General features: G+C 36.3%; 1 protein-coding gene across 4 annotated transcripts in view; it reads left to right on the forward strand.

Moving 5' to 3' along the window:
* The window catches only part of EYS (eyes shut homolog), a 790,428-nt gene that overhangs the window by 585,849 nt on the left and 183,267 nt on the right, over nucleotides 1-21,312 (forward strand). For all 4 annotated transcript variants that reach the window (XM_026791587.2, XM_074538459.1, XM_074538460.1 and 1 more), the window contains one exon: nucleotides 11,905-12,134. In XM_026791587.2, the coding sequence (XP_026647388.2) occupies nucleotides 11,905-12,134 (230 nt within the window). The remainder of the gene's footprint in view (nucleotides 1-11,904; nucleotides 12,135-21,312) is intronic.

Genomic DNA, 21,312 nt, shown 5'->3' on the forward strand with positions numbered 1-21,312 from the left:
TGCCAAAAAGAAAACATGAACATAAAGAAAATCAATTTAAAAAAAACACCTGTCTCTAAGCAGTGCATTAATTTTTTGAGATATATGTGCTTCTGACCAGTTTTCTGAAACCAGATTTCTCCATTTTCCCTCTCTGTACCCATGCTAAAATTAAGAGGTAGATAGGAGATGATGCTGCACTGCTAGAACCCATACAAGGTCCTACTTGACAAAAAAAAAAAAGTGACTTGGCATTGCTTTACTGCCAAAAAAAATCCTTATTTAAATAGCAAGATATGATGTGAAATTTTTACATCTGTAAGGATGAAGGCTGGAAGCCAAATTACATTAGTCAATTTAAAATGCATTAATTTCTCAGAACTAACTGTCTAACATAGTTCACTGATGTTATAAAATTGAGTTAGTATGGTATGGAAATGATAGGAAATGATTAAATCTCTTCTGAGCACTATAAACACAAGTGTGACATCAGTAACTGGCTTCCAGAATTTATCAATTAAAAAATCCATCTCATAAACCAGAAGATATAAAGTATTCTTGACTGAATTAAAGTATATGAAAAAATTTGGCAGCATTCAAAACTCTTTTAAGTGGTGAGATAGTTCTGGTTGCAAGTGAGATTAGTTTTATTTACAATAAATAATTTTTCCCCTCAGAATAACTTTCTTATACAAACAGACTAAGGTAAATTCTCTAATTTGGGAATATGGCCCTGCAACCATTGACAGATTTTTTTCAAGTTGGATTAATTGAATAAAATTACTATTTTTTACATTAAAAGGTATATTTGTACCTCCTAAGGCCTCCTAAGCCCTTTGCAGATGGCAGAGCACAATCTACTGGCCTTGGTGCATTTTATTTTCAAAATTTAAATGCACAGCTTAGACATTTTAAGTCTTGATTACTGAATGAGTTGTCTAAATTTTTCACAAGGAAAGCAAGTTGTTTTGGTTTTTTTTTAATTAAGAAAGTAAGCAAAACATACATGTTACATCTTTTGACGGCTTGGTTGCATTCATAAGGTTGTTTTGTTGATACAATGATGAGAATTTGGCTGATATTATTAAATCTGACCTTCTTTGATACAATGACCCTCTTAAATTACTAATACCAATGCTTTAAATATAGCTGCCCTTCATGATTTAAAGTTACTCAAGAAAGAATGGCTGAAGAATATACCTCGGTTTGAAGGTAAAAATGAGACGTGTTCTTTGCCATTGAGAAAAATTTCCCAGATTTTCCTCAGGTTTCTTTTTTACTCTTGTTTTGGGACTTGTTTTGTAGTTGGAAAGAACAATTAGTTTTACAAGTGGTGTTGCCTATTGCCAAGTCATAGCCAGGTACCCAACCCATCAATGACATAGTAGTTGGGTTCAGGTAGTGCTTAAGATAAACAAAAGCTGTTAGGATCAATGGATGCAAAATATCTAAAATTTCCAATATTACTCTGGAACAGCATGATCACCTGATAATTTCAATATAACATAGTTTTAGTTCATTATGCTTTCTACCTCACTGTGATCTTGCCCTCTTACAACCTTTGGGTTGATAAGAAGATGGGAGGGCGTGAATAATCCATTTATAACATTTTTCTGTCAAATAATCCACGTCAATGTAACTCAACTCCTTAACTATTCCTTAGTTTTTCATAATCTTAATCAAAAGTGAATAGTTTAATGCAGAGCAGTGGCATGTTCTGCTGCACTTGATCTTATTTCCTGTGCAGTTTTGAATATTGCTCACATACTGGAGGGAAAGACAGAAATTTGCTGACAAGGCATCTGGAGCTTCCTTATTTCTTGTCTGTGGACTGTTATTTTTCTTCCTATTCTTCACACTAAAAATGAAACTTCTCAGTCTTGATAATGTTGCCTGTTACTATCGCTCCATGTTTTAAGATTTTCCTAGGTTAGAGTTACATTCTGTTACACATGTAAAATAACAGCAGTCCCTTCATTGCAAACTTAAGCTGCTTAAAATGTTAGAAAGATTACTTTAGGTTTTAAAAAGGTAAGGTAAGCTCCATTCTCTGCTGTAAAGGCATATGATTTATGGGAAATGCTTTTAGGAAGGGTTTTCCATACGTAAGAGTGGTTTGGGATGTTTTTCAGCTGTATAATCAAAACACAAATGATTTTAAGTGTGACACAGTGAGCAGAAGTAGGAAATTTTCCTCACTCATAACAGTTGTTTTATTTAGTACCATCTCTGTGGATGGAGAAAGCTGGTTACTTTTTTTAGAATGTGATGATCTGGAGATAGCTCTCTGCATATAGATTGTCTGTGGGGAGAACCATGGTGGTCATCTCAGTCAAGTTTCAAATCTCTTAGGCAGATAACTGTTTGACAAAGTGAATTCTGTCCTAGAGTTTTATTTGCAGATGAAATTTCTTAAAATATTTAGGAGGAAAAAGACTATATTGGTTGGCATTTTGATGCCTTGGAGAATTAGGAATCAAAAAGAGATTGAACATGAGGTCATAAGTATCAAACTTAATTACTTTGTTATTGATGGTTTTTCTTGGTGCTCTCAACATCATAGTTGCAGTATTTGTTCCCTTTCATGTAAAGTTAGAGTGTTTATTACAAAAACATATTTGGGGCAAAATTCAAATAGTTTTCCAATTGCATGAAAGATAAATACTACTTATACCAGCATTTAACAGTCTTCCTTTAGGAAAATTCCACTAGAAAGAACATAACATTGTTTAGTGTACCCTTACAGTCATTTCAAGAAGGAAGTCATCTACCAGCATTGCATCTTACACTGGGAAGTGCTAAAATATGATAGTGCTGTAGGGAAAAAACAATATTAAATTGTAAACAATTACAATTGCAACCAGCAGATAAAAGAACACATATATGAATATCCAAAATTGAACTTTTTAATTCTTAAACAGACACCTCCTACTTCAATCAATACAAGTGGTTGTACACTTTGACAATGTCGGGACCAATCAATAGTAGCAGACCTGAAGCCTGCAGTTAATAAAGTGACTTGAGATAAAAGCATCATTTAAAAGGCTGATCTCACACTGTATTTCTGCACAGAGAGACTACTGGTGGTTGGAGGCCATCTGGAACAACCACGAAATCGTAGAGTTTTAAATTCCCAGGGATGTAAAGTAGGAGATCAACTAAACTTTCTACCTTGAACTCACAGAGGGGGGACTTTGGGTGCCTCTTCATTACTCTATTTCAGAAAGTCCCTTAGAAAACAGTATTTAATAAAAAGTGGTCCTCTTTAATAACAAAGAGGAGATTACCCTTATGTGATGGGCCAGTGGGGAAGAAGGGTGGCCTGGCTGAACAGGGAGCTTTCACAGGAGCTTAGAACAAAAAGACAGTTTAAGACCTTTGGAAGAATGGACAGGAATCTCACGAAGAGTACAAGGATATCATTAGGTCGTGTAGAGAGAAAATTAGAGAGGCAAAAGCTCCGCTAGAATTCAATCTGGCCACTGCTGTGAAAGGTAATAAAAAGTGTTTTCATAAATACATTAGCAGCAAAAGGAAAAAAAGTCTCCATTTCCTTGGAGGGGAACACTGTCACTTAGAAAGAGGAAAAGTCTGAGGTACTTAACTCCTTCTTTACCTCAGTCTTTAACAGAAAGACCAGTTATCCTCAGGGCAACCAGCTGTCTGAGCTGGTAGGGGCAGAACAGATCCCCTGCAATCCAGGAGAAAGTAATTAGTGACCTGCTGAGCCACTTAGACACACTGAAATCTGATGGGCCAGATGGGATTCACCCAAGGGCATGAGAGTGGTGACAGAAGAGCTCACCAGCCACTCTCATCATTTTTCATCAGTTTTGGCTAAAAGTTGAGGTCCCAGATGACTTGAGGCTGGCCAGGAAAGAAGCTGAACCTCCTGGCTGGAAGAAAGGTCCTGGAAGTGGGGGAGGATACTGAAGATAAGAGAGGTGCCTGGAGATGAATACCAGGGGATGCACAGGGATTGTGGCTGGCAGCAGTCAAGACCAATTACTACAGACAGCAGCTCAATGTGAATCAACATGACTTTTCACTCAAGCTTCTCAAACCACCAGCAACCTCCCTGCTACAAGTGGAAGTGGAAACCCGGTGAACATAACAGGGCATGGGGGAGCTGAGGGCACGGGGGAGTGCATGAGAAACAACTAGGGTAACAGCTCTATTCTCATCACTTCTTAAATAAACCCTTATATCCAGTTTAACTATGGGCTGTTGTTTACTCTCTCACCTGTCATGCATTTTATTGATTGTAAAATCATTTCTTCCTCACAGAAAAAAAATTACATGAAGTCTATTATTTTAGTTCCTTATTTTGTAAAATAGCTTGTAAAATTCTATTGAGGATGCTTCAAGTACTGTATTTTTTCATTCTCTCATTTAATATTACAGAGATTTTTTGACCTGTCATATTTACAACATTCTTTCTTATGCATTCAATGAGAATGCAGTAATATTTTAATTAAATGCCAAATTACTGATGAATAAATGATGTTTGTGTTTATGCATGTCAGCCGTTCTCCAGCATTAAGATATAATTAGAAATTAAGTCTGGAAGAAAGACTAGATGATACATAACAGTACTCTGCATTTTTAACTCCTTCTGTACTCATAATCTCTACATATCGTTCTCCTCTTGCTTTCAGGACAACTTCTATGTTAATTTTTAGAGTGTGTGAAACAGAATGCTTTTTTAAATTCCTATTTCTTTCCAGTAACAGACTCCTTGAATAGAAAAATGCTTTCTACACAGGAATCTTAATTAACATTTATAAAATGTCATGGTTTAACCCCAGCCAGGAACTAACCCCCACTCAGCCACTTGCTCAGCACTCCCTGGTGGGAAGGGGGAGAAAATCAAATGGTATAAGTAAGAAAACTTGTGGAGATAAAGGCAGTTCAATAGGTAAAGCTAAGCCATGGACAAGCAAAGCAAAACCAGGAATTCAGTCATCACTTTCCACAGGCAGGTGAAGGCTCAGCCATCTCCAGGAAAGCACTGCTCCATCATTTGAAACATTGTCTTGGGAAGACAAATGCCACCACCCCAAATGTGGTGGAAATTTCCTTCTTCTTCAGCCAACTTTATATGCTGGTTGTGACCCAGCACAATCAGCTGACTGTGACGGGGTGTCCCTTTGGGCAGTCGGGATCAGGCCGTGTGCCCTTTCATCTCCTTGTGCACTCCCAGCCTGCTCGCTGGTGCCATGCGGTGAGGAGCAGGAAAGGCCCTGACTGTGCAAACACTTTGTGACAGCAACTGAAACATCTCTATGTTACCAACACTGTTCTCAGTAGGAGTCCAAAACTCAGACCCACAGTTGCTACTGTAACTCTATCCCAGTGGAAACCACAAATGTAAATCTTCCTACTCTTATTAAGCTGGTAAGAACTATTTTCAGCGCATGGGGAAGCTAATCCTAAAAGAAATAAGGCAGTTCATGTGTAAAAATAATTTAAAGGCCTAAACTATTCTTATGTGAGACCTCTAAAAGCAAACCATGTACTCTCCAAACTGCACTTTATCTCTAATGCAATCAGGGTACATTGATTTTCCAGCCTGCCATTCATTTCTGGAAACATCCTAATTGTGTTAAGAGTCCTCCTCACACTTGTTAGGATCTGAGAATGCCTCTATTTTACAGGAGTGTCTCAGAAAGAACAATATCTCCTAAATATTCCCAGAAGTTGAGATGAGACTGTAAAAGAGAGATCCACTATTGGTACATCCCTTCTTTCTGTTTTTATTCCTCAGATCAGTGATAAGAGCACTCTTCTGGTTTATCAGATTCTTGACTTCAGTTCTGTCCTTAGCTTGGTGGCATTGTAAACACCTTCCAGAAGTGCTGTATGAACTCCCCAAAGCAGTCTGTTTGTCTGTTCTGTCCTGCTTGAAGTAAGCATTGACTGGGTTGAACAGATAAAGGACAAGTGTTCACATATGGTTCTCCATCCCTTGGGCTAGAATATTTACCTGAGTACAGATTTGTATTTTTCCACTGTGTTAATTGTTTTTTAAGCTTATGTGTTGAAGCATTTAAGGGTTTTTTCTTGTCAATGCAGGGTACTACCCATCTGGAGAATATTCACTGTGGGCAAAGACCAAAGTTTCGCTACTATAGCCCCAAAAATTACAATGCAGAAGTCTTGCCTGAATGAATTATTGCTTAGGAAATCAATTACATATTCAGGATCTAGAAGTGTTCCTCCTAAATCCCTCACAGACACATTGTGCAATAATATTGTATAGGTAGATCATGCCTTTTGGAGGAGATCATGCAGTCTAAATTATAGATGGCATCAATGAGATGCTGAACTGCTTGAACTTAGATAAAATCTTTGGTAAACAGAAGTGGCTCCATTCTGGAATTGTGATTTTTGGGATAGTTGTCATAGCATCTCTGATACAGGAACTCATTTTATCCAGTACAATTTAGTCAGCCGTTTAGGACTGGAACAGAATGCTTATATTCTAATTTTACAGAGCCTCTTCAGAAGGAAAAGTACAGGGTCACATTAAAAGACAAAATAACATTTTTCATCTGCTGAAAGAATCTTCAAAGAGAGAATGGACATATTTATTTCCTTTCAAAACCACCAGTTCTAAGAAACAAAAGTAGTTGCAGAAATCAACAAAAAGATGCTGTGCTTAGGCCTCTGAAGTGCTCTTTTTCTAAATAGCAGCTAAGATGAAACTGGTAAGAAGTTTTCCAACTGTGATTATTGACTAAATGTAAAAGAGAAAGCTGAAGTTCACACAAATTTGAGATTTGTTTTAACTTCAGAAAGAGTAAGATTTCCACACTGTTCCACTCAGTGCTCAGTGGTTTGACTTCTTTCCTTTTTTTATTTTTGAGTTAATGTTTGGATCATTGGCACATGTAATATTTTAAGCTTAAGTAAAGACCAGTGTGAAGAACTGAAAGATTTAATGCTCCCTTATTTCTTCAAGGAAGCCAAGTGAAAACATGACTGAATTTGGTACAGAAATTCAGTTCTTCAGTTTTAGCAAAACCATTGTTTTAACAATTGTCCTAAACTTAGGGACTAAGGGTGTTTTTCAGCTATCATCTAAGGAACACTCACTTCAATGTCTAGTTTGACTAGTTTAGAAAGTCAAACTAGTTTAGAAAGGTTTTTGCTATTAAAATTTCAACGTATTGTTGCTCCAATAACTTATTTATCCATTGCAAAGTTAATGGAATGTATATGCTTTGGAGGAAAAAACAGGAATATGGTTCAGTACATGTATTTCCTTTTCCTCTTTCTGCTTTCATCTGTCTGTAACTGACATTGGTTCCCTTATCTAGCCCCACTGTGTATCCTGGAGTTTAAATTTTTCCTTCATATTTGTAAACAGCTTTCATCAGCTTCATTATATCTGTTAATTTCATTCTCATATCCTTGACTGCATTGTATATTGAATATATTTTTTGCATTGCTAAGAGTTTGCACCATTAGATGAGATTCTGTGTGTGCAAAAGCACTTCCAAATAATGATGTTATTCCTGTTGTGAATTTTTAATGGAAAGCTTCAACTACAGTATCACTGAGTTCTGCTACCAAATGTTGTGGCTTGTAGAAGGAGGAAGCTGGGCTCACAATCTGGAACAGACACTGAAAATTTAATTTTTTAAGAGATATGCCTGAGCATATATCATCTCTATTCAGAAAACTGACCCCTAGCACTTCCAACTAAAACAAAAGTTGTCATGAGTGAGGAAATCAGATTCACATATAAACTGCAGAGTATAAACAATCCATATCTGGTAAGCTCTTGAATTGTTTTCCCAATTACTGTGTTGAGTGATGTAAATGGTGTCTCCAGGAGGGTAAGTGCACAGATACACTGCTCTGTGGATTCATTGAAATCAGTGAGATGCCATTTAAAGTACTCTGCTTGACATGGTTGTGAACAGTGAAATAAACAGCCTGTAAAAGGCTTTATTAATTCCTGCCAAATTACATTCAAGGTACTAGGTATTTATTTCTGTTTAAACCAACATTTCCATGAAGTGCAGGAAGTGCAGTTGTTTTCAGTTTCATAAACTTTGAAATTATGCCATGCATGCTAATGCCCTTGAAAAATCCTTCTTTTGGCTCCAAATTCTAAAATGTTCACTTAAAATAATATTCTGTCACAACCTAAGAAAAATGGCAGATGTACACTGAAGAAAACTGCAAATAAAAGCAGTTGCTTCCCAGCACAAACTACTTTATTGACAAGATAAAAATACAAACTGCCTTATCCCACTCATATCAGATAAGGCTAAATCCATTACTCCAGTAATAAAATGTTAAGTGCATAAGTACCAGAAGATATAGGCAGTGGAGATGTTATCATATCATGGGGACTCCCGTGCCATTGCTTGTCTCATCAACCTGCTTCATGGGAAATGTCAGAGTGCTTCTGTAGACACGTCTGCCATCAGCCAGATAATGGATTGCTTGGGGGAAAAGTCTGCTCTCTTTGCAGGTCTCAGTTTGAAGTCCATTATATAAAAAGATCACCCTGGGAAAAAAAGAAAAAAAGCTCTCTTAAATTTAGGTGGAATTTCTTTCATTTCAGTTTGTGTCCATTGCTGTGTGTCTTGGCCACCAGCAAGAAGCATCTGCTCCCATTCTTTCCCCTTGTCTTTTCCCTCAGGTATTTTTACAAATTACCAGAATCCCCAGAGCCTTGCTTTCTTCAGGCTGAGCAACTCTCCTGGCCCTGGTGCAGGGGCCACACTGGCAGCACACAGCTCAGCCCTGTCAAGGCTGAGCCCTCACTGCTGGGTCAGCACTGAGCAGGGCATCCCAGAGGTTGTGTTAGCTTTTTGAGCTGCAGTGCCTCTGACTTCACACACTCATAGTTTCAGGCTCTTACTGGAGAGAGGAGTGTATGGGAGAGGGAAGCACAGCTAGTCTGGGCATGTGTGCTTTTAGTTTAATAACATAATGTTGAACATGACCTCTAAGTACTATATTCCTGCCATTCAGTTCATCATACATCTCATGAATGGCAAACAATGTAATATAAAATAAACAAGACTTTAAATTGCACTAATGTCTATGTTTAGACAAGCATTTCAAGTTTACATGCTCTCAGCTATGAAGCACAAGCTTGAAGGCCTTTAAAACTCAGCTTTCTGAGGTCATTGTAAGATTAAAAACAATGTGTTGATGCTTGCAGCAAGTTAGAAGATCTTCGTGTGCATTATTGACCTGAGAGGCAGTGACAGGCTGGGAAATTGAAAAAGAATAAAAACAAATATAAAATTGTAGCCTTGTTGCAGAGTAACAGTGAATCAAGTTGTGCTTGATATATTTTTGTTACACTTTGTCAAAACTTTCAACACCTCAATTACTGTTTTACTTTAAATGCTTCCCAGCCCTTTATTCAAATAGTGTTTTAGTTAAAATTCATTGGGCCGAGGTCATTGCTTATTCCCAGCAGCAGCCTGAACGGCTTGTGAGCACAGCTGCAGATGTTTGCCCCACTGAGCAGCCCCAGCAAAGCCTTCCCTGCCTTTGTGGCGAGGCAGGGAGCTGCGGGGAGCCTGGAAGCAGTGCTGGCACCAACACAGTCAGGCACCATCTAGAAGCAAAACATCCAGAACAACACTGCAAAGGCTGACATCCTGTGAAAAATTAGCAAATGAACCGGGGAGAAATCAGCCTACCAAGTAGCTTTCCTTTCTCCTCCGCAGAGTAGAATGTCAACCAAAAAATGAAGCAAGGCTGCATTACTTGCGCTCATAAAATTTCATTTAAAGCGCACTGCTGTGATTCTGTTTTAGAGAAAAACAGTAGCTTCCCATCAGAAAGGGGATGTGAGACTTCCACAGCTGGAAATCAGTGCTTTCAGCAGAGACAAGAATGCACCTGCCAGTCAGACAGCTCTCCCTCTTGTTCAGCATTTTACCCCTGACAGTAGCTGTGACCAGGTTCAGAGGAGTAAATTTGCAGTGGTCAAATAGGATTATCTGTCATTAGAAAAATGGTCTCTCTAATAGCTAGTAGTAAGAGCTTAGTTTATACTGTGTTAATTCCCCAGGTTTTATGTAGTTTTTGTGGACTAATTTTTTTTTAGCAGTAACAGGAAAATCAACAAATACCAGTAATTGCTCCCAATAAATTTCTCCAGTAAATGTCTAAATCTATATGTAAACCTGCTATTAGTTCAGAGTTTCTACAGCATTTAGGTTGTGCTTGGGGACAAAATCAAGAATTTTGGTTTATTTACTTTTAATCAGATATCGTAATCCCAGCAGGTGACTAAGCATTTTTAATTTGCTGTGTTAGCAAATGGAAGATTTGCTGTGCTTGCTGATAGAAGATAACACTTGTTAATGCACCCTTAATGCTGCCCTGAATGGAATAGCCTACATGAAGCTCAACAGAGTTATTTCCCTTAGGAGAAAAGTATTGTTATAAATCCAGCAATTATTTTGTTTTCATTGTATTTGTATAAATGGAAATGTTATTATTCAATTCATCTAAATGGAAATAAACAGTAAGTCAATTAATTTCTAAAAGTTTCAAGCCTTTTATTAGCAAGTGCTCTGCCTCAAAAATATTTTAACTATTTATTTTTAGCCACCTTGATGACTGCCATATTTTTGGATGCTTTTCTCTCATATAAAGTAGATAGCTGCCTTGGAATCCTCATTGCTAAGCCCCGCAGTGTGTGTATTTTGGCTATTTTGTATTTTGGATGCATCCCTGCTAAAGTATCCCATTCTAATGTTTTCCTTACTATTATGACTCTGCACATCTTCTCTTTACTGACACATAAGCCCTGTGTGCCTTTTGTTCATTCCCAGGCTCCAGTCCTTTCTCAGTTACTGTGCCTTTCTTTGGGTCCCCTTAGATATTTACTTTTCCCTGAGTTATTTATCTCCTTCCTCTGTCCACCTCCTTTTCTTTCCTAGCTGCCTGTGGGCATTTATCCTTTTATTTTGCTGTATTTATAATTTAGAGAAGCAGATTTTTAATAGTGGCATTAGCAGGCAACTTACTTACCTGGGATGTGTTATGTTGGGCAGAGTTTTTTTCAGAATATTATGAAGTTTGTTGGTGCTTTCTAAAATCTGTCTTCAAAAAAGTACATTATTAAAATCAGTTTTCATGTAAATGGGATATGTAAAATTTTAGAAACTAGACTTATGAAGATACTAGACAGATAGATGGAATGGTGAATTCAATGCCACACTGAATGCATCCTCACCTATCTTGTTTCTGCAATTGCAATCTACTGGTGCATCATCACTTTCCAATGCTTCTTTTTAAGACATACTCACAACTCTAGAACATGGTGAAGCAAAATTTTTAGCTGATACAAGAGTAGGTGCCAGAGAAAGGAAAGAGCACAGCAGGAGCCAATATATAGGCTTCTTTCAAACGAGTTGACAAACAGGTGATATTTAACCAAAAAAGTCACTTTTTCTTTTCCTTTTCCCTTTCTCCCCAATATTTCTGTGAATTAAAAGATGCTGTGTTTCTGTACTACAGCTTTTTCCCTTCTGCTATTCATGCTTCATCTACTTGTATGGAAGTCTCTTACAGAACTGCCTTACAAGTTTTGGTAACTTCAAGCAATGAGTTATTAAATAAATGAAGCCTGTGTTTATTTTTTAACTGTTGTTGACATACACCAAAAATGAATTTTGAGAGCCCATAAAACTGTGCTTCTTGCACGAAGGCTATTCCTTGCTCCCTGACAGGAAAAAAATACCATCACTGTGTTTTTGCTAGTTTTTTGGATGGGGACTAGATTTGGAAATTCCTTACATATTCATATTTTCCTAAGTATAGCCTGAATTTCTATTTTAAAACAACAAACTAATATAAATTGAAGCTTAAGTACAGTAACAAAAATTAGATCTCACAGAGTTTTTTTGTTTTGATGTGTTGTCTCTCTCCTTTCAGAATCTCTGTACCCATGCATCTATCAACAGCACTCCCTGTGGTTTCCTCTGATGTGCCTCTCTTGCCTGGCCCTGGTGTGCCCTCTCAGATTTCCCCTGCATTGCCATCAGTGTGCCAGGAAGGACTGTGCCACAATGGAGGGACGTGTCACTCTCTCTCTCTGCCCACTGGGGCCACCTCGTTCCGGTGTGACTGCCCACTGCACTTCACTGGGAGATTCTGTGAAAAAGGTAACGGGGTTAATTTTTTCCCTGTTAGTTATGAAATGAAAGTCTTATTCTGCTTTGGATATGAAAAGGGGGAAGAGGTATTGATTGTCATATTTCTCTGCTTTTCATCCCAGTTACTTTTAGTTAACTGAGGAGCAAATTCATTGAGGTAACCAGAATAATACTTATTTGCAGTGTAAATTAGGTAATATGAGTCAGGCACACTCCTAAGGATTGCAATTTGAGTTAATGACAAAAACATTGCATTATTTGTGCAAAATTGTAGTGCACCATTTTAATGTATGTTTTTCACTGTATTATTTCTGGGACAGAAGTAAGCTGACTTCCTCAAAAGAATATGTTTTCCATTTCTACAGACTGGGTTTTTTCCATCACTGTGTCAGATCCTTTGTTCAAAAAGGCTTTTCTTTTTCTCTGTGACTCATTTATACTTTTACTACTGTTGCTCATAAAGCACAGATCAATCAAATGAACATAATTGGAATTTGAATAAGAAAATAATTCTTCTAGTAATTTTGGTTTCTTTGTAAAATAAATCAAGGCTATAAGGCAAACTGATCAATATTTCTGGTTTGTAATTGCAATTGCTTTTCATTATTGCTTTTCAGAAAGTTCTTTTTAAAGCAAATTTCATAGCTGGCTTCAAAAACTGTTTTAGCTTTTAAGGTACTGTAGTTTAAGAATTGCAGAAGATAATTCTCATAAAGGGCATTACTGGTGTACAGGAAAAGAACCAAAAAATGTCTAGAATATGGTTATGTAACTGTATCATCCTCCTAATGAACTTCCCACAGTATGAAGTAAAAGCAACTAGAGTTAAGAATGCCTTTGCCAGACTGCTAGTGTATGTGAGCTAGCATCACATTGTATTACTGTCTAAAAATAGGTCATTGCACTCCCTAAATGTGAAAGCAGTCACTGACTGTCAGCTCAAAAAAACAAATTGTCACGTTGCTTAGATATCAGAGACTATTTTACAATGTAGCCTTTTCAAGTTTATAATAAATCATATATTTGCAAATTTTCACTGTTAAAATTGAATCCCATATTTTCTACATATTTAATCTCTGGGCATACCCTTTGCACTTGCTTACAATACATTGCAGATGTGGAAACTGCAACATGAAATAACGAAACTACAAAAGGGTGCTTCCATAAAACATGAAATAGTTAGTGCTTCAATGAAGTATTTTCAACATTTCAATATTTTTTTTATTTATTTACATACATTTCATTTGCCAGAATCTCCTTCTGTGTTCCAAAGAATGCAATTGGCATCCTTTTTATCAGCATCATCTGTGCTGTTTTGGATGAGGGCACTTTCTGACTTTTTGCAAGGGTTATGCTAGGAGTAGGCAATGTTCAATTTAAGCAGGAGTTTGACAGACATCCTGTGATAATAGGCCATATCAGTATGTGTGCATAACCTCGCTGTGGGACTCCACTGGTTCCTTCCACTGGTATCTGATTGCTGCTTTCTTCTGACCTTCCAGCTGATCTGTCACTCCCCAAGGGTCTTCTATTGATGCCTGGAGAGGCTGACCTAGAACAGAGGCTGGACAGAGTTAAAGAATAAAGTATATATTTATTAAAAGCCCTTAAAGGATACACCTTTGGGCAGCACAAGAGCCTGACCAGGGCTGCACTCAAGATGAACCCAAAATGGTCACAAAATGGACAACCATTCATGAGGTTTCACACTTTTATAAGTTTTGGTCCATTAGCATATTGGAGTTAATTGCTCAATTACAGCCTCAGGTTAGGAAATGCCATCCTCTCAGTTTGCTCTCTTCAATTCACCTTTGTTTATGCTTTTTGGGCTGGAGGCTGTAATGGCTGTACTTGGTTCTCAGGCTGGAAAAGGATTGTTTTGTCTAATTACCCTGTGAAGAGAACTTGCAAACACTTTATATGAAGTTCAGAGTTACGCATCAAGGCAGCACAGAATCTGAAAAATATGAAAACTAAAACTTAGGGCATCACTATGGTTTCATGTTTTTGATGATAACTGCTTGATCTGTGTTTGAATGATATTATCTGGGCTGAGTACTTCCATGTGCCATAGACTTTAGGGATAGTATCTTCTGTTTCATTGATTGAAAAAAGTATTTTTATATTGCTCTTTCAAAAATGTAGAGTCAGTCCTAATCATCAGAGATTGTACACCAGTAATCATTCCATTCAATAAAACAGAATAGAAGCTTTAAAGAAACCCTGAAACAAGGAGCTCCTTTGGAGAACACAACCTCAGCTGTACAGCCGTATAATCCTTTTAATGGTCAAACACCCTGTTTCCACGATGTATCTATTTTTTTTCCTAAAAGTGGAAGAGATGCCTTTTGCTTTCCTGCACCTTACATGATGTTGAGATAATAACAGAGATTATTATTTCTGCATTGGTTGTCTAATAGTTCTAGCACTGGAAGAATAACATTTCTTTTTCTTTTTTTTTTGTGTGGAGAAGATGAATTAAGTTCTCTTTTCACAGAGATCTGCTTTTACCCTCTAAAACCCCCTTTTCAATATAGGGAACAGCATCCTCCTTTTTGCTAGTGCTGCTGGGTGAGCCTGGGCTGCTGTATCTGACACGTTCACTGGCTGGGAGCTCACTGGGGCAGCTGCATCCCAGAGCTCATGCTATCACATTGCATCTTTAGATAGATCAGAATTTGACTTGATGGATCCTGTATTTAGTAGCTGAAAAGTAACTGTGGCTTAGAGTGATCCTATTTAATCCTAAATTTTCAATGAGATTGATAATTTAGTCTAATGAAACCAGAATTTGACCAACTGAGCTATGATTATAAACTTTTGATATTCAGAGACCTGTTTATCAAGAAATCTAGAGAGAGCTCATAATTACAGGATATAAGAGAATCAGCAATAATTTTATAATTATTTACCATAGACCTCCCAATGGAGAAAGTAAATTGTCATGTATGCAATACAGAAACTTTATGACAGTCAAGGCATTTTTCTCTTGACTCCTTAATGATTTCTGTTTATCTTAATGTGATGTGTTATAACATGCTATTAAGTATACCTATACATTTCAGCAATATATTTTCATTAATCATCTTTGTGATCTGCCTTTTACCTACCATTAACTAAATTTCAGCAGGAAAACTCATCGTACACTTACCTTTATTAACAGTGCACATGGTTTTACAGCCACTGAGTTTTACATACAAACCTTCCGTGGATATCTTGGCTTCACTAGAATGGGTGAATTTGTTGATTAAATGGCTATGGTAGATATACTTCTTTGGTTGCTAACTATTTTTATTACAGTGTATAAGAACACCTTCTAGAGGGAGAGCAAGTGAATGTCATTATCAGTTATCTGTTTTAACTTAATGAGTGTTATTAAATGCAATTTCTTGTTTTTATTAATTTGTTCCTTGACTAGTAAGCTCTAGCAGGTTGTTCTGCCTTTACAAAAAATACATTCAATTCATAATTGTCCCTATGGATATATTAAACCATAGCAGTTTATCTAAATACACTGTGTACTTACTCTAAGCAGATACCTCTGAAATATCTCTAAATGACAGTTTTGGAAAATGGAACTCTATCTCCTTTTTTCTAATTAAATAGAAAAGTATACATACAAATCAGTGTATTTGCCAAATTCAAATTGAAGTTATCAACACTGGTTATATACCCAAGGCCAAAGCGAGAATCCAGTATAGAGCATGGAAGGGCAACCATCTGAGACCTCTGTTCCCTTTAATACTGTTTTCAGTATTTCCATTTTTCTACTTTTTTATTTAAAAATTACCAAAGTTAATAGGAAATTAGAAGTTAGTACGAGATGTATTTTAAATCTTTATTAAAATGCGGCATAGAAAATATGTTTGTCACATAAAATTAATCAGTGGTGAGTGCTACATGACTGCTTTCATCCAATAGAAAAGGAGGATTTTATCAATAGGGTATGAAAGGTAGATAGTGTACTCGGCACTGCCCATTCTCCTTTTTCCTTTCTGTATAAATAAGCTTTTTTACTTTAAATGTATCATTCTTTCTTTATTAGCTAAGCTGTGTTATCTGCTTCATTGTGAAATTCCCTCACGAGTGGAAAAAACTGCTATTGGCTCTGCTTTAGCATGAAAGCAGATGGTGGTGTATTACTGGAAAGTTCATAGCAATAGTTGGGAATATCACTGTCTTGCATGTGTGAAGATGGTATATCCTTGACTGTTAATTATAAGATTAACATTTTTAAGTCTCCAAAATTTTTAGTATTCCGTAAAAGTTTTATAAATTGTTCAATAAAAAGTGCATTTAAATGTCATGTGTTAAAACCAGAAAATCTGTTGAATTTGATATGTAGCCTGTGTATATTTTGTACATTACTTAAAGGTCAACTCCTTTGACAAAGCTGCAAAAATAGCAGTAAAATGGAAGGCTGTTGCAGGCACTTAGGTTGGAACAGTCACACTAAAGACTTTGCTACATTTGTTCCCCAGGATACACTTGTTGAATTCCTGATTTGTTGAGAAATACTTGATAATATTTGATTTGAAGTGAACATTTGAAGTTTCTTCTACAGATGCTTTTCTAGACATCGTTCCTAATTTAACATTTCTAGCTTGTGTCATTGACTACCATAATTCATCTCAGACAAGTATGGGGAGTTTTGTCTTTATGTCTTTGGCTTTGAAAACAAATGTAGTTGGTCCAATTTTTTTTTATTTCAGCCATATTTAGAACAATCTCATGTTTCCAGTAGAGCTATTTATCTTCTTAATAACATTTATACCGTCTATTTATAATTTAAAACAAATCTGTGACATTTTCCATCAAGAAGAAAAGTGAGCCAGTGAAAATTATATTAAAAGGTTGAGGAAAGACAATTGCACTTTCATCTCTACGTTCAGGTTTCAGTTTGAGGCACCCTGAAAGAAAATATGGGATATGGTTACCCCAAAACCTCTGGTTTTCCAGGGTTCAAGCATTATTTCATTCATTTTGTCCTCCTTCACAATGATTCATACCTGGTAAGACTCCATGAGCAGGAAAAAAATAATGTGTTTGGAGATTTCTGTAAATTCCCAGAGTCATTAATTTGATGTCATTAACCTCAGTTTATGTCTAGACTCATGAGATACCTATTGATATCCCACTATTGGTATTTGTATATGTAAATCTTTCAAAAGAATTCTCTAGGTTTTGGACTAGATTTAAAAAAATGTAATATCATTTCCCTTCAGACTTTTTTTTTAGGAAGTGGGGTTGAAAATCCGGAACACAGTAGGTTAGTTAAGAACAATCAAGGATTTAGCCAGTAGTTAACTTTGCATGCTGGATTTGATACACTAGTTGAGATTATAGCAATTTTCATAGGAAATAGTTAGCCATTCCCGCAGTCTGTTCCATTCAATATAGTTCAACAGAAATTTTATTTGGGTGAGCAATGCAAAAAGGAATTAAATAAATTAATTTTCTTCTCTGCACTTTCACTTGAGGATGTAATTTCGCACTTTGATATCAGACAATGCAAACCTTGTGAAGTGTAACTTGTCAACACTTTGTAATACCCTGTGTCTGTGATTTTAGTAATCATATTAGCTTCACAGTCACCTAGACTTAGCTTATGGTCCTTGCTTTTTTCCTTCCTAGTTCACAAAATTATGGAGACTTTTTCAAGATATCTGAAATATCTTTAATCCAATGACATCTTGTTCTATCAGTTTCATTTTAATGTGGGTTAATTTGCTGAAGTGTTTTTGAAATCAAAGGAAAACAGGATTTTGAGGGGAAAGAAACAGAGTTCACAAGGAAGAGGTGAAGCAATTTTAGACTAATCTTTCTTACGCCCTCTGGACCTTTTTGTAGAATTTTGCCACTTCAGAAACAAGTGTCAGTATGAGCTTTCATACAACTTAATATTTCATTTTCATCTAATTTAGATATTATGTCCTAGATTCAGTGAAGCATGTAAGCTTTACATGTATTTAATTCTGAGAGTGTAAGGAACTTCTGTAATTCATGGAATTTATCTTCAGGATGCAGGTATTCTACTACATCAGACCCTGATTTAGGATCCCTCCATTCTGTTACTTGTTTGGTCATTCATATAAGCTTATTACTTAAAATCAACCTTCATCTCAAATCCCTCCAGAGAACTTAATGAAATTTTAAAGGGATGTGAAAGTTTTCTATGATTATTAAGACTAAATATGTGATTAAACCCTAATTATACCTAGGGGGAGGATAATCAGAAAGAGTTTGTTGAGATGTAGAAGGAGCTCTTCAAGGCACCAACAAAGTCCTAAAAACTGCTGTCCCAGTGTCTGTAAAGTTATTTATGATTGCAGCTGCCACATACCCACAACCAATGAGATCCATAACAGCTGTAGAGTCTACTGCTATGGCATATAATACAGAGTTCTATGTTATACTGTAGAGCTATAGGGTTCCCTTATTTAGCAGAGATGTAATATATATTTCACAAATCTGTTCTGTGAAATAGATTATGGAGCCTGTTGGGCATAAGTTGTTTTGAGAGATTATGATGAAAAAAGTTAATAATTTTAGAAAATTCTTATAGAGTTGTCACTTTGCTAGTACATCCTCTGTCTGTTATTCACATCCCTTCACAGTCAGTCATGAGCCATTTAAAATAAGAAGTATTGGGTTTAAGTTTTGGTTTAAAATTACTTATTTTTATATGTATTTTATTAAAAATTAAATAGCTGTAGCATTTTGCTATAAGGATTTGCAATTCTGGAAAAAAAATTATAAAAGCAATAAAAAAAATCTATGTCTCCTCATCACATAGACCAGACTTGTGAAATTTTACCATTTCTAGCATTTGGCTCTTGAATCACTGTTTCTTTAATGTGGGTGGATGAATGTTTTCTTGTCATAATAATTTTTATGAGAATTGTAACAATTTGATAACAAACTCTATTCTGGGCAACAGATAGCAGAAAATGAAATAATGGTGAGTTTACAATTTGCAGGGAACAAGCTTTCTCCCCTTCATTTTCCACTTGAAAATGTCAATATAAAGTTGGTTCTTTCTAATCTGGCAATGTGTTAGGCTGCAATGTCCCAGTCCTTTGAGGAATTTTTCATTTGAAGGTAGTCATTGTCATGTAAGTAACAAATGCTTGTTTTTTTCTTGCTTTACTTCTCCATTTATGGCATTTTCTGGGAAAACTTTCTTTCAGTAACTCCTGAATTGAAGCCATTTGTTCTGTTGTGCTAAATTGCTGATAATCAAGTCATCTGCAAAAATCTTGTGTCTCCCCTGGCAGTTTGGCAATGCTTATTTTCTGAGTTTGACTCATTTGAGTTCTTCCCAGGAAGATACTGTGTAATAAAGCAGGTGAAGTATTAAATAATGTTTTTGAGCTTTATTATGTAAGAAAGAGACATAGAAGACTGTGTGTGCTTCAACATCACAGTTAATTCAATAGTTAGTTAGAAATCATCTGTGTACTGAGTTAGGATAACGGTATGCTTTGCTACCTTGACATTTTGATTTCAAGAATGCTGTGATGGAAAACAGAGGGATTTTCATTCCTTCACACAGGAAGTAAGCTGTGGTTCTGCTCCCAGAGCACTCTCAGGAACTTTCAGCTAGCTGAGAGAGGGGAGAGAACATCAGGATTCTCTAGGGACCTCAGTGAAGTGTCCTGCTCAGACCATGTCACCTGGCCCATCCTTCCATGCCACCTCCCAAGGCCAGTGGCCAGTTTGGAAGGATGCTGGCTACTTACGTAATGTGACTAAAGAGAAAATGGCTTTGCTCTTTCCTGGCCTAAGCATAAATTACTGACTCAAGCATGAAACCCCATATTATTTCTAATTAAGAGTGCCTGATATGTTCTTTTTCATGCATCATCACGGAACACTGCTGCCTGCATAAAATCCTAAACTGCTGATGTTTAAAGAGGAGGAAAATTTATAACATAGGTATTAGGAAGTTACCATTGTGAGGCTCCTCAAGCCTCCAGCCTCCTTCTGAGGAAGCCACTTGTTATATGTAAAATAAAGTCTTGGTTTTCTTTCTACCATTGTTCTTTCTTTATATTTTTGTAATGACAGTTTGTGGTGATAAAATAGGCAATTAATTATACAGCAAAAACAAGTTAGTGATTTAGCATTTTAGTTACCCTGGAAATCTAGGATTCAGAAGGTGAATTTCCTAGTAGCATGATGTACTTATATACTTAAATACTATGGATGTAAATCAATTCTGTGCAGAACATGGAGAGGTTCAAAACTTGCCAGCATGTAGAGTCTCCCTGTGTTTTAGTAGAATTACTGAAAATAGTAATTCTATTTCATCATCAAACATTCTAATTCATCATCAAACAGAGCAAAGGATATCTGCCCAAACAGATACTCTGGTAGATTTGTAGTTCAATGACTTCCACAAATGAAAAAAATTTCCTTTGTGACTTGTATTTCTCTGTATCAAGAATTTTCTTAAATAGATTTTTTAGCCCTGTACAAGACAAAAATAAAAGTACAGTATTATAAGTAAATAGCAAAAGACACTTGTATATAGAATACTATAGAAAATATGCAAATATGAAAAAATAAACTTAGGAAAAGAAAAAGACAAGGTCCCTATTAGCTTCTACCAACCAAAATGGAAAATTATAGAATCATCTGACAACCAAAGCTGTTTTCCATCATGTGGCATTATTCTTTATATTATCTTACGGAAATTGTAATTTAATGGCTTTTTACTCATATGTACAGTTGGCTTCAGCAACTGATGAATGTCAGCAAAATAAAGAGCAAAACTCAATCAAATATTTATATGAGTAAAATGTGTACAATGTGTACAGCCACAAGCTTTTTAAGTCCCTTTTAGAGTTTGACAGCAGAAGCCCGGACCCTGTTGTACATCCATGACTTCATGTGCATTTTCTTGCATTAAAGGGATCACATTGCTGAGTTTTGGGTTTTATGCAGCACAGTTGCAAAATTTAAAAGTTTTATCTCGTAGGTTATTCTGAGGTATAAATTATGGAGTTGTTGTTGTAATAGGGAAAAAAACACATAAGGTGGGAGAGTTCTTACTAAATACATATGTACTTCATCACATCTCTAGCTAAAAGCATTGTAGAATCACTTACCAGCCTTCTCTGTTTAGAGATTCTTATACAGGAGTTTTACAGAAACTCCCATTAAATTAATTCTTCCCTTGATA

This window comes from Zonotrichia albicollis, chromosome 3, assembly GCF_047830755.1.
Source record: "Zonotrichia albicollis isolate bZonAlb1 chromosome 3, bZonAlb1.hap1, whole genome shotgun sequence".
NCBI classification, from domain to species: Eukaryota; Metazoa; Chordata; class Aves; order Passeriformes; family Passerellidae; genus Zonotrichia; species Zonotrichia albicollis.